This window comes from Octopus sinensis, linkage group LG9 (assembly GCF_006345805.1).
Source record: "Octopus sinensis linkage group LG9, ASM634580v1, whole genome shotgun sequence".
NCBI classification, from domain to species: Eukaryota; Metazoa; Mollusca; class Cephalopoda; order Octopoda; family Octopodidae; genus Octopus; species Octopus sinensis.
Genome location: NC_043005.1, coordinates 40199568 through 40214568, shown reverse-complemented (window position 1 = coordinate 40214568; position 15001 = coordinate 40199568). Strand labels below are relative to the sequence as shown.

At 35.4% G+C, this 15001-nt stretch overlaps 1 protein-coding gene across 1 annotated transcript in view; it reads left to right on the top strand.

Moving 5' to 3' along the window:
- Positions 1 to 1004: 1004 nt before the first annotated feature.
- The window catches only part of LOC115215632 (carbamoyl-phosphate synthase [ammonia], mitochondrial), an 83958-nt gene continuing 69961 nt past the window's right edge, over positions 1005 to 15001 (top strand). The window contains exons 1-2 of the mRNA XM_029784883.2: positions 1005 to 1162; positions 12306 to 12462. Coding sequence (XP_029640743.1) covers positions 12340 to 12462 — 123 coding nt within the window. The 5' untranslated portion in view covers positions 1005 to 1162; positions 12306 to 12339. The remainder of the gene's footprint in view (positions 1163 to 12305; positions 12463 to 15001) is intronic.

The window sequence follows — 15001 nt, the reverse complement described above, 5'->3', positions numbered from 1 at the left end:
TGAACTCGTAATAACATAGACTGTGAAACTAATTACATCTTCTCCTCGACTTATGACCGAGTTCCGTTCCGACTGAGAGGTCGTAAGTCGATCTGGTCCTCTGTCGGATTTATATGTTTCAATACTATTTTCATTCACGCAACTGATGCTTGAAAGCGACTAAGAGACAGCGGCAGGCAGTAAATGTCTGGGTCTGAGGGAGCCCTGCGTTGCCAGATACTGCCATAGTTATCGTACGTGCAGCTGTCCGACGTCCGAAAATCGATCTATTTATTTATCTATTTTTGTATTTATTTATTTTTTTGTGATCGTAAGTACGGATGGTCGTAAGTCGAGGTGAAGGTGTATTAAAATGTGCTCTAAAATCGTTCGCCTGGTCCTATAGTTAAGGTGTTCAACTCATGACCATAGGGTCGTGAGTACAATTCTTGTTCCGGTGTGCACGTTGTGTCCCTAAGAAAGGTATTTCACTTCACGTTATTCCAGTCTGCTCCTGTCAAATCAAATGAAAATGAGTACTAGTTATGTTCTGGTGTTGATTGAATGAAAACAAATAGTAAATAGAGCACATCTTACCGGGAATATCTGTTTGCGAGTGATGGCTAATGTCTCAACTATTGCATCACCCAAGTGGAAATAATGAAAACGATTTCCATATAACGAGAGGGGAGAGTAATTTTCTTTTTGTGCCTTATAATGTAACACACTCACCCGTAAAATTTCCTGCAAGACGCAACGAAAATTTTAGGAAAATAAAAATAAGAACTAAATGGAAATTTTACCGTTGAGTGTGTTACATTATAAGGCACAAAAAGAAAATGACTCTCCCCAGACACAACAGAATATGCTTCAACACGCGAACTCATAAAGAATCGTGCAAACCAAATACTTCTCCCATAAGTATTTATGTATGCATATTAGTTTATTTAACCTTCGCTTCCCAAACACGCCAATTCAAACGCAACGACGAATGCTTGCAACAGAATGCGTGTCACCCTTAACAGACTCATTATACAGGAGCAGGTAACTCTGAAAGTTCGCTCCGTTCCATTATTATTAGCAGACTTCTTTCTCTCTCTCTCTTTCTTTACTGCTTATAGAAGAAACTGTTCTATTATTACATAATTATCTCATTCAGCATCGGTTATTTCTTTTCTTTCAGGTGAGTCCATACATTTTATCTATAATATATTTGATCCTGTTTTGCTTTATCTTTTTTTCGCGTTATCACTTCGGTGTAGACAAAACTCCAAATTGATTTACAAATAAATGATAAAGGTATCGATATGACTTATATCAGTTTAACAATGTGTTCATATGATGTTAAAAAAACGTTGAATCTGATTACGGCTATATTAAGCCAGAAAATTAAAACAGGGAAAATAAGTAACAACAAAGAATGAACTGGTGTTAATTTACTTCAATTTGTCTACTACGCAAGATAATCTGACGCAACACTTACGTTACACGATTTTTTTTTTATTGCTTACACATTCGCTTTCCTTTTTAAATTTATTTATTTATTTGTATAGTGGGGAGGGAAATTTTGCATTAAGAGGCAATAAAAGTTGTTGATGTGGAACATAAAAAATTGCATATGAATATTGTTGATAAATCTCTCGCCAATTTTAAGAGGTGTACCTATACACACAATTTACAATTATCACAAAATTAAAAAGTAAACACACGTTAGTCGGCCTTCGTGTATGTGTACTTTAATAACGCATGTACGTACGCGTATGTTAGTGCGTGTTATTATGTGCATACATGCTCGTATGCGAATCGCACCGTATTTGTAAGCATACTGCGAAAATATAGAAATAGTTACACAAATAAACACATGTCAATAATGCTTATCTATTTAAATCTGACATATCACAACTTGCTACTCGCAGTTTAGCGTCATAGCTAATTACTTGTAACTTATCGTGACGCGAAAATCTGAACAGTATCAGTATAATAACTTTAAATATTTAGGAAAAATTCAAACTCTAATATATATTTATTGAGTACATAAAATAAAAAAATTATTTTATCACGTTTGTAAACAGAAATGTATCAATAATATTCTGCTGAATATCGACGACGGAAAACGTGCAGTAACAACTTGGGATGATACAGCTTCCAATGAATTCTAAATCTTTTTATAACATTGAATATCCTTTTTGATCTCTATCGTTCATACCCACACATATCCATTTATTTTTATAGCGTGCGCGTATGTAAATTAACATGGTTAATACAATTCTCGGTAGACTGCAAAGAAAGATTGCCACGTGCACTAGATATTGATAATAAATAAATATTTTACAGTATGGAATTGATATAGTTGCTATGCATTCGAACATATTTACTAATCGACCACATTTCTAACGTAACTATGTTTAGAGTAAATAATTCAAATGAATTTTATGCTCGGGAGAAATGGAATTTCTTCAAATGAATTAATTGTTTTATAAATAGTTGTGTTAAATAATAAAGCTCGTTTAATAAATGTATGTTGCAATGTGTAACAACTCTTAAAAATTCTATGCAGTACACTTAACAATATGCTAAGCCGCACACAGAATTTATTCCCCTCTTTCAATGAATTTATTTTTATTTGGCGACACAAAATGTGACTAGTTCGATCTTTTCTCCTGTTTTATTATATGTAGAATTGCGGTGCGGGTGTTATTTTGTAATATCGGAGATATAACACTACTACCACTATCACTACTAGCATCATCATCGCTACTACTTCTTTATTCAAAGTTAACAATACTGAGGAATTAACTGGTTTTTGTTTTTTCTCAACCAAGACGAAAAATGAGAATATGCTGTATACAATACTTCGCCTCTTAAATCGTTTTGTAATACTTATAGTTTTCTGCTGTTCGCAAGATTGTTCTCACATCCGTCTTTCTATTCATTTTAATGTTATGGTTAACAACAAACTGATGAAAAGAATCAAACTGGTTGCAGGTTTGAATTTAATATAGCATATGAAGGCTTTACTTTTTGTCGACGAGTAAGCTAGAAATTACTCAATACGTGATGTAAAGTATAAGATTTATTTAAACTATCTTGTGAGTCCGAATTTCATGCCTGATAATCATTGCTGTGATATGAAACTTTGGCATAGTTTCAGTTGTAGTAGCACAGATTTCGCCGAAACTTTAATAACAGGAATAGAATTCAGTTTCAATAAACTACGTCCGGCAGGCCACCACTTAGTCTCTCCAAAATATGGAACGTTTTGATCTCTGCTACTCCACTAAGAACATTTCTACGTCGTCTAACGAGCTGTACAAAAAGTGGACTTAATAAGGCGATTGCGATGGAAAGCCTTCTACTACGACCTAACCACACCCTCCCCGGAGAACAACACATACGTGATTAAATCTACGACGTACCCACCCAGGGTCAAGGACCTCGATACCTTCAAAGCAGACTAGCTGACCATCATTCCTAGGCTAAACTTCCCTAAGTCCTCTTACTCTTTCAAATGTAAACTTCGTGTCGACATTAGACTACAAAAAAAAAAAAAAAAATTCTGACAGGTCCCTAATCTTTCAGATAAGACTAAAACGTATATAGGATAGACACCCATACTTTTGACAGGCTGCCAGAAAACAATATTACACAAAACTATAGGTGCGCCTCTCCACACACATACAACTTCAATAGTGAAGCTAAACAATTAGCCAACTTTGATATAGCAGATATGGTAGAGATTTTAGCTAAAAGGAATGCCTTTATTACTATCACAGACCATAAACCAAACATTGCCTTGAGCTCCAAATGTCACCTGATGAACCCAGCCAAATCCGAGATCAGTCTGGTGAGCAAACACATTCTGAGGAACATCAAAAAACAACATAAAGAGAACCACCAACCTCTCTCTATGATGTTGCTCTAGCAACATCATAGGGGAGAGGCAGAGCAAGGCTCACAGTTCGACAGTCAATTTTCACCTCTTTGTATCAAAAGGGTTACTGGTCAATACACTTTCCTTTGCTAGAGGCTTCACTGACATTAACAACAGGGACACAGATGTCATTATGCATGCCAGGAAAACAATGCTGTTCAATAAAGGTCAGACCTGGGTCAAGCAATTCAACTCCGTGGGTTCTTTCAACATAGTGATGGGGGCCTATGACAGCACTGGTATATGTGACCGCATCAGGTTGTATATCCTTGATGTCCTAAAGATGAAATTCTCCTCTGTCCTCTTTGGCCTCTATAGAGATGATGCCCTGGCCATCTCTAGATAGGCTTAGGAAAGATCTGATTAGCACCCATGGCTCTATGGGACAGAAAATTACTATCGAGACCAATCTCACCACTCTGGACTTCTTAGATGTCATGCTTGATTTGAGCTCTGGTACATACAGCCCCTACTGCAAGCCAAATGAGAGGATGACGTATATCAACACAGCTTCCTGCCACCCACCCACCCAATGTATTCAGAAACCTGGTGAAGGATGTCAGCAAGATGACCATGAACCTTTTCTGTAGCCAGGAGATTTTTGACTCAGTAACACCCTACTATAACAAGGCACTAGCTGGGTCCTAACAGCCACAGAAGGAAGCACTGCAGAAACATCATTTGGTTTCCACCCCACATCTTGCTCAATATAGAAACGTGTGTGGGTAGGATATTCCTTAGGCTAGTACAGTGGTTTTCAACCTTTTCCAAAATTTTTGCTTTGTGGTCCTCTGGCCATTTTTGGGAGGCCTCGCAGTTCCTGGCCTATTTTGGCAGGAATAAGAGATTAATCAAATGAAAAAGTTCTGCAATTATTCTACTATTAGGTTTAAGTAGTTGAATACACAAAACCTCAATAATGCCATTAAATATAAATGTTAGATGCAAGCATAAAATAACAATAATGACACTAACATGACACCAGATGTTGGCAAAATGATATGAAAAAATTAATATTTTGTTTCCTTTTAGGCCATGAAGTAGGGCCACAGTTAACTTTACCAAACTTTAATTATTCATTAATAATTTATGCTTTCAAACCCATTTTTACAAATATTAAGTTTGGTAGCAAGTAAGGTCCGATATAAGAAAAGGAGCATCGGCATTGACATAGTACTTAATTCTTTGTGTATTTTTTCCGATTCTTTCCTTAATTCGCATATATATTTGCTGAAAACCATAGAAGATAGGATAATATTTGATAGATGTATTAAGGAAAAATTAAACCTGTTCAAAAGAAGGATTAATGTGACTGCTGTATTTGCTTTAGCTTTACCAACTTGTCTATATTTAGCTGGGTTCTGGATAAAGCAACCCTCATATCGTGTGTAAAATCCAGTCTGTTTCGTTGTTTGCTTTTTATTGATTGAAGAGCTGAAAATGTTAACTTGCTGTTTAACTGTCTGCCAAAGCATCTGAGGAGCCTCCATGGAGTGGATGTAGACATTTTCAAACATGAACTTCACCTCCGGCTCACCGAGATCCCAGATGAGCCAATATCTAGGCAGGAAACTCAAAAGAGGGCAGTAACATTGAACTCCATCCTTCACCTAAAGACGCTCCAACAAAAGTGGAGAGTGGAAAGATGATCACAATGGTGGTGCTCCAGCATGGCCACAGTCATTGGGCTGAAACATATAAAAGAATATATGTATATATATATATATATGTATATATATGTGTATATAAATGTGTGTGTATGTGTATATATATATATATATATATATATATATATATCATAATCATCATCATCGTTTAATGTCCACTTTCCATGCTAGCATGGATTGGACGATTTGACTGAAGACTGGCGAACAAGATGGCTGCATCAGGCTCCAAACTGATCTGGCAGAGTTTCCACAACTGGATGCCCTTCCTAACACCAACCACTTCGAGAGTGTAGTGGGTACTTTTATGTGTCAGTCAGGAGGTACTGGCAACGGCCATGTTCAAATGGTGTTTTTTACATGCCACCTGCACAGGAGCCAGTCCAGCAACAATGGCAACGACCTCGCTCGAATGTTTTTTTCACGTGCCAGTAAGGCAATGCTGGTAACGGTAACGTTTGACTGGTGCTTATGTGTATATATACATATGTATATATCTATGTGTGTGTGTGTATATATACATATATATGTATGTGTATATATACATATATATGTATATGCTAGCATGGAGAACGGACGTTAAACGACGATGATGATGATGATGATATATATATATATATCTATATATATATACATATATGTATGTGTATATATACATATATGTATGTGTATATATATATATATATATATACATATATGTATGTGTATATATACATATATGTATGTGTATATATACATATATGTATGTGTATATATACATATATGTATGTGTATATATACATATAAGTATGTGTATATATACATATATGTATGTGTATATATACATATATGTATGTGTATATATACATATATGTATGTGTATATATACATATATGTATGTGTATATATACATATATATATATATACATATATGTATGTGTATATATACATATATATATATATATACATATATGTATGTGTATATATACATATATATATATTATATATATATATATATATACATATATGTATGTGTATATATACATATATATATATATACACTAGCAGTATCGCCCGGCGTTGCTCGGGTTTGTAAGGGAAATAATTATATAAGCATTTTTAGAGATGTAAAGTATAATAGCCATCTCAATATGGCTAACCACAAAGGGGGAGGGGTGTTACTGTAGCTTTTTACGTTCTGAGATTTAATAATAAATTTTAGAGAGTTACTTCCCTTATATATGTCAAAAATGGATTAAAAATGGGAAAAATTGATGGTAATTTTTTTTTTAAATCGTAGACTCATCGTAGACGCGCGCTAATACCCAGACGGTCTCGATATGAATCACGACTATAAGATACCTGGTTTTGGTTAAACTGCACCGCAAAATGTGGGAGTAGTTAGGAATCTAAATCGTAGGAGACAGACACACAACCTCACTTTTATATATAAAGATTTCCTCTATTTACATAATATTGAGGTCTCTTTCTTTCTTTTGTTATCTTACTGTTTTTACCAATATACATATATATATATATAAATATATAAATAGTTATTTATATATGTACTTGCATAGCAAGTGACTTGATCTGAGATCGTGTGCTGGAACGAAAACAGTTGCAGCGTTGAAGGTGTTTATAAGCCATTTAAGAAACACACAAAAACCGTTAGATTCACTTCAACATTTAAATTTAATTTGTCAAAATATTTTCGTCGCTTTGAGACCGCGACCTGTTAGCACGATATTTTTGTCAGTGAACAGGTCGCGGTCTCAAAGCGACGAAAATATTTTGGCAAATGAAATTTAAATGTTGAAGTGAATGTAACGGTTTTTGTGTGTTTCTTAAATGGCTTACAAACACCTTCCACGCTGCAATATATATATACACACATATATATATGTATGTATGTATGTATGTGTGTATATGTGTATGCATGTATGTGTGTGTGTGTGTGCGTGTCTGTGCTTGTGATTGTCCTCCACCACTGCTTGACAACGAATGTTGGTTTGTTTACATCCCTGTCACCTAGTGGTTTGACAAAGGAAACAGATAGAATAAGTACAATGCTTACAAAAATAAAACTGGAGTTGATTCATTAAACTACAATTCTTCAAGGCATTGCCCCAGCATGGCCACAGACCAATGGCTGGAAAAAGCAGAAGAATAAAAGAATACATTCTCTGCTTTGGTCTTATGTTCAAGGCATGAGAAAGCTTGAGTTTACATGAGAAGGCCTAACAGACCTGGTAGAAACAGCAGCCAAATGTCCCTCAAATCACACCTTACTGTCTTATGTATGTATATATATATGAGCCAATGAGGGGGACCTCTACATGGTAGCTAGACCTGGTAGAAATAGCAGCCAAATTTCCCCCAAATCACACCTTACTGTCTTATCTATGTATATATGTATGTATGAGCCTATGAGGGAGACCCCTACATGGCAGCTAGACCTGGTAGAAATAGCAGCCAAATCTCCCTCAAAACACACCTTACTGTCTTATCTTTCTGCTACTTATATTCGTCGTAAAAAACTTTCCTGTCACACACTCACGCACATGCACACACACACACACACACGCGCACCCTCACACACACACACGCGCGCACACACACACACACCCACTCACACACACGCACGTTAGCTTACAATTTTATTTATATATTTGCGTGTCTGTGTGGAAAGAGGAAGTGGGAGGCAGAGTGAAAGAATCACTCACTACAGTAAGTCAATTACTTTCATTTTATTCGTTGCCCACTGTGTGTGTGCGTTTGCGTGTGCTGTAAACCAGACTAAGAAAAGCATTTGACACACACACCAGAATGTGAGTTTTCTGTAAATTTTGCTTAACTGGAGTTTAAATTTTAAAAACTGGACCTGGCATGACGCGATGCATTGTACTCTTAAAAATGCAAGGTAAATTGTAATTGAAGAAATCCTATATTGTAGATTTGTATAACTCCCAAAGGGAGGCAGATAAAATCTGCCTTTTATAATAAGAGATATATGTATGTGTATATATACGTATGTGTATATATACATATATATATATATACATATATATGTATATATATATATATATATACATGTATCTCTTATTATAAAAGGCAGATTTTATCTGCCTCCCTTTGGGAGTTATACAAATCTACAATATAGGATTTCTTCAATTACAATTTACCTTGCATTTTTAAGAGTACAATGCATTGCGTCATGCCAGGTCCAGTTTTTAAAATTTAAACTCCAATTAAGCAAAATTTACAGAAAACTCACATTCTGGTGTGTGTGTCAAATGCTTTTCTTAGTCTGGTTTACAGCACACGCAAACGCACACACACAGTGGGCAACGAATAAAATGAAAGTAATTGACTTACTGTAGTGAGTGATTCTTTCACTCTGCCTCCCACTTCCTCTTTCAACACATAGACACGCAAATATATAAATAAAATTGTAAGCTAACATGCGTGTGTGTGAGTGGGTGTGTGTGGGTGTGCGCGTGTGTGTGTGTGAGGGTGCGTGTGTGTGTGTGTGTGTGCGTGTGTGTGAGTGTGTGACAGGAAAGTTTTTTTCGACGAATATAACACCTATATCCAAGTAGCAGAAAGATAAGACAGTAAGGTGTGATTTGAGGGAGATTTGGCTGCTATTTCTACCATGTCTAGCTGCCATGTAGGGGTCTCCCTCATAGGCTCATACATACATATATACATAGATAAGACAGTAAGGTGTGATTTGGGGGAAATTTGGCTGCTATTTCTACCAGGTCTAGCTGCCATGTAGGGGTCTCCCTCATAGGCTCATACATACATATATACATAGATAAGACAGTAAGGTGTGATTTGGGGGAAATTTGGCTGCTATTTCTACCAGGTCTAGCTGCCATGTAGGGGTCTCCCTCATAGGCTCATACATACATATATACATAGATAAGACAGTAAGGTGTGATTTGGGGGAAATTTGGCTGCTATTTCTACCAGGTCTAGCTACCATGTAGAGGTCCCCCTCATTGGCTCATATATATATACATACATAAGACAGTAAGGTGTGATTTGAGGGACATTTGGCTGCTGTTTCTACCAGGTCTGTTAGGCCTTCTCATGTAAACTCAAGCTTTCTCATGCCTTGAACATAAGACCAAAGCAGAGAATGTATTCTTTTATTCTTCTGCTTTTTCCAGCCATTGGTCTGTGGCCATGCTGGGGCAATGCCTTGAAGAATTGTAGTTTAATGAATCAACTCCAGTTTTATTTTTGTAAGCATTGTACTTATTCTATCTGTTTCCTTTGTCAAACCACTAGGTGACAGGGATGTAAACAAACCAACATTCGTTGTCAAGCAGTGGTGGAGGACAATCACAAGCACAGACACGCACACACACACACACATACATGCATACACATATACACACATACATACATACATACATATATATATGTGTGTATATATATATTGCAGCGTGGAAGGTGTTTGTAAGCCATTTAAGAAACACACAAAAACCGTTACATTCACTTCAACATTTAAATTTCATTTGCCAAAATATTTTTGTCGCTTTGAGACCGCGACCTGTTCACTGACAAAAATATCGTGCTAACAGGTCGCGGTCTCAAAGCGACGAAAATATTTTGACAAATTAAATTTAAATGTTGAAGTGAATCTAACGGTTTTTGTGTGTTTCTTAAATGGCTTATAAACACCTTCAACGCTGCAACTGTTTTCGTTCCAGCACACGATCTCAGATCAAGTCACTTGCTATGCAAGTACATCTCTGTAACTATTTATATATTTATATATATATATATATGTATATTGGTAAAAACAGTAAGATAACAAAAGAAAGAAAGAGACCTCAATATTATGTAAATAGAGGAAATCTTTATATATAAAAGTGAGGTTGTGTGTCTGTCTCCTACGATTTAGATTCCTAACTACTCCCACATTTTGCGGTGCAGTTTAACCAAAACCGGGTATCTTATAGTCGTGATTCATATCGAGACCGTCTGGGTATTAGCGCGCGTCTACGATGAGTCTACGATTTAAAAAAAAATTTACCATCAATTTTTCCCATTTTTAATCCTTTTTGACATATATAAGGGAAGTAACTCTCTAAAATTTATTATTAAATCTCAGAACGTAAAAAGCTACAGTAACACCCCTCCCCCTTTGTGGTTAGCCATATTGAGATGGCTATTATACTTTACATCTCTAAAAATGCTTATATATTTATTTCCCTTACAAACCCGAGCAACGCCGGGCGATACTGCTAGTGTGTATATATACATATATATATATATATATACATATATATGTATATATATATATATATGTATATATATATATATATATATATACATATATATGTATGTATATATATATACATCTAATGTAGGATAAAATTTTTCGAACAAAAATTTTATCAATGGCCAGCATATTAAAAAAACCTTTAAAGGTTAAATTTATAAACAATTTATAAGTAAGGGCAAAAGAAAAAAATTCTAATGCCAAAATATGCCAAAAATAGACAACGTCAATAACCATGTAATTTATCACTACAAGCACGCGTTTCGAAGAAAGCCGACAGATATTTCTAAAAAATCCCGTTATTACCATATCGGACCCGATTTCAGAGTTAGTTCAATGGTTCTTATGAACTAACTCTAAAATCGGGTCTGATATGGTAATAATGGGATTTTTTAGAAATTTCTGTTGGCTTTCTTTGAAACGCGTGCTTGTAGTGATAAATTACATGGTCATTGGCGTTGTCTATTTTCGGCATATTTTGGCATGAGAAATTTTTTTCTTTTGCCCTTACTTATAAATTGTTTATAAATTTGTCTGTTCATCATAATATCTATTAGAAGGAGGGAAAGAAGGGAAGGAATCAAAACATACATTACAACAAATTTTAGAACGGGAGGAGAAAATGTTGCTGAGATATATATGTACATATATAGAGAGAGAGACAGATAGACAGGGAGAGAGAGAGAGAGTGTGAAAGATAGTTAGACAGTTTTGTCACCATAGTAACTAACAAGTTTTGATTAAAAATGTGAAATTTTAAGTCTGTTAGCACAACTATAGGGTTTTTTTTTTGGTTCTGTGTGTGAATTTTTGTATGTCTTTCAATATAGAAACAATACAATGCAAACAGCTTAAAAAAAAAAAGACTTATTATATAACAATATAGGTAGTTATTTTTTTTATTGTTTGTGTGTGTGTGTGCATGCATGCATTTGTGTGCTTCTGTATGTCTTTCAACATAGAGATAATGGTAGCACAGTCTTTCAAGAAAAACTTTCATTATAATGACAGGTTGATGTTGTTGAGAGAGAAATTCAGTGAGAGAGAGAGAGAGAGAGAAAGAGTGTATGTGCATGTGTATGTGAAAGATAGAGAGATAGGTAGAGTATTGTCACCATAGTAACAAACCAGACTTTTACCATTTCAAAGTCTACTATTAAACGAAAGTACATGCATGTTTAACAAATATTTTTACTGGCAGCGGAGCAACGAGTAAAGACCTAGTAAATTAATAATGTTAGAATAGAATTCGGGCCAAAAGTACCAAGAAAATACCAGCAATAAATTTAAACTTGTTATACATGAGCTGTTAGTCAAATATCTTACCTACTCAGTAAACTTAAATTTATGAGAATCCATGTATAATCAAAGAGCTATCTGGCTGTTAAGTTTATTCTTTTGTGTATGTTTCTTCTTCCCTCTCTTAATAGTTGACCTATTCTCTAAATTTCAGGTATTTCAGAAGGGAAGAATATCTGATTTGAATCATGACGATCTACCAGGCTTTGCAATTTCATGGCAAGAACTTACTCAAACACAATCTAAAATTAATTTGCAGCAATTATCGCCATGTCTCTGTAACCTGTGACATTCCCTCTAGAATTGCACGAGTAAGTGTAAAATTTCTCTTTCATTATGTGTTATTATGTTATTAGCTGCTTCTTTGTGTGTGTGTGTGTGTGTGTTTAGTTGTTCTTTAATCCCAGAATTACTCTAATTGAGCAGATTCATAGTCAGAGGCATTACTGCTGTGATCATCCAGTCCATTGTGATTTGTCAAAGACTATATTATCCAGTGAATTCCAACTCTGTTTCAAGATAGGAGAGTGAAAGGTGCAGGGGACTTATCTACCATTTCTTCTAGGTCAAGTGAGCTTTGTAAAGGATCCCATGTGTGTACGTATGTGTGCACATGTATGCACACCAGTGTTTATGTGTGTATATGTGTGTTCAAAGTGGAAGTAGTATGTTTCCTGTAAGGAAATACCAACCTCAAACATGATACTGTCATGCAATTTCCTTGGGCTAGAAGAGGGCATATGTAAGTTTATTTAAGAAGTTATGCAGCCAAATCAAATCATCACAAACTGGAAGCTACTTGTCAAGTTATTTTAGTGAAATGTAACTCACCATGATGAGATGTGACATCATAGCAATGGCAATGCTGCATTTGAAGGCTTCATAAACACATGAATTTTGCTGAGGCTTCCAAAACTGAAAGGAGTAAAACAATTTATAACTTTTAGAAGTTATGAATCTTTTCATTCTGTTCACTTGTATTAATCATGTTTCTGTGTAAGATTTTTATTTCCATTCATTCATCATGTTTGTTTAAGGTGATGCAACACAATAAATATGATACCAGTTTTGTTATTCTTAGGCAGAGACAACCAACTATGTTTGAGTAGACTTGTGGTATGGTGGCAGTAAATCAAACATTTGGATTTAACCCAGAAGTCTAGTACATTAGGCTCCATTAGTTTAGACTTAGTGGCTTGAATGCCTCTTCCTACATTATATCTCTCAGCTCTCAAGAGAAAGACACTCTTGTTTTTTGTTTTGGTCTGTTTTGTTTTATTTTTTATTTCTTTACACTGTCCTGGGTGTGTGGTTAAGAAGCTTGCTTTTCAACCATATGATTTCAGGTTCAGTCCCACTGCTCAGCACCTTGGCAAATGTCTTCTACTATAGCCCTTGAGCCAACCAATGAAGTTAGTAAACAGAAACTGTGTGGAAACCCCCTCATATGCTTATGCGTGTGCATGTGTGTTGGTCTCACCCCAACACACACACACTATTCACCAATCAGTGTTGGTTTGTTTACGTTCCTGTAATTAAGCAAAAGAGACCAGTACTGGAGTTGATTTGTTCAACTAAAACCTTTCGAGGTGCTGCCCTAGCATGACTGTAGTTCAATTACTGAAAGAAGTGAAAGTAAAAAAAAAGAAAAAAAAAAAACAATGAAAAACAACGAATTAACCAATAATGTAATGTTATGGTGCATGCCACGTTGGTTGTAAAAAGTTTGTTGTTGGTTCATTCCAGATCAACACTAACCTTTTAATTAAAAGCATTCCAGCCATGGCAAAGGTTGTCTTTTCCTTTCAAATTGTCTTTGTCTTTTTAAGACAGTATGATTTGAGAGAGATTTTGTTACTTTTTTACAGGTCAAACAGTCACAGTAAGTTAGATCATGGTTTTCTTCCCGGATGTTTTCCTTTCTATTTCAACCACATCTATGAAGTAAAGATGGTATTTGTTTTTCAGATAGCAGATTGATTAAGATTAATTATATACCCTACCTTTCATCAAGCTACATTGGTTATAGTTAGCTTAGTATTCATGGATTTGTAGTTACCCAGTATTATAATGTTAGTTAAATATTTATTTTATTCCTTCTTATTAAAATGTTTTTTTTTTCATTTTGTTATGATTTTTTCTAAAAGTGATGAAAGCATCACTATTCTGAAGAAAGATAAAGGAATGCATTCAATATTTCAATGACAAATTTAATATGAAGATTTTAAGCCTTGTTTCAGCATTTGTCAAATAAGTTTTAATGATACATTAAATTTTTTTTCCCAAAATATGGAATTTTATTTTCCTTTCTACAACATAGTGGTGGCTTATATTTCAATGAAAGTGTATGAATTAAACTCTAAAATTCTATATTTCTATACTCTTTTACTCTTTACTCTTTTACTTGTTTCAGTCATTTGACTGTGGCCATGCTGGAGCACCGCCTTTAATCGAGCAACTCGACCCCGGGACTTATTCTTTGTAAGCCCAGTACTTATTCTATCGGTCTCTTTTGCCGAACCGCTAAGTGACGGGGACATAAACACACCAGCATTGGTTGTCAAGCAATGCTAGGGGGACAGACGCACAAACACACACACATACACATACATACATATATATACATATATACGACGGGCTTCTTTCAGTTTCCGTCTACCAAATCCACTCACAAGGCTTTGGTCGGCCCGAGGCTATAGTAGAAGACACTTGCCCAAGGTGCCACGCAGTGGGACTGAACCCAGAACCATGTGGTTGGTAAACAAGCTACTTACCACACAGCCACTCCTGCACCTGTATTCTATATTAGTTTACTTATGCCTTTTCAGTCTTGTTCAGGGTTGTTAGAGC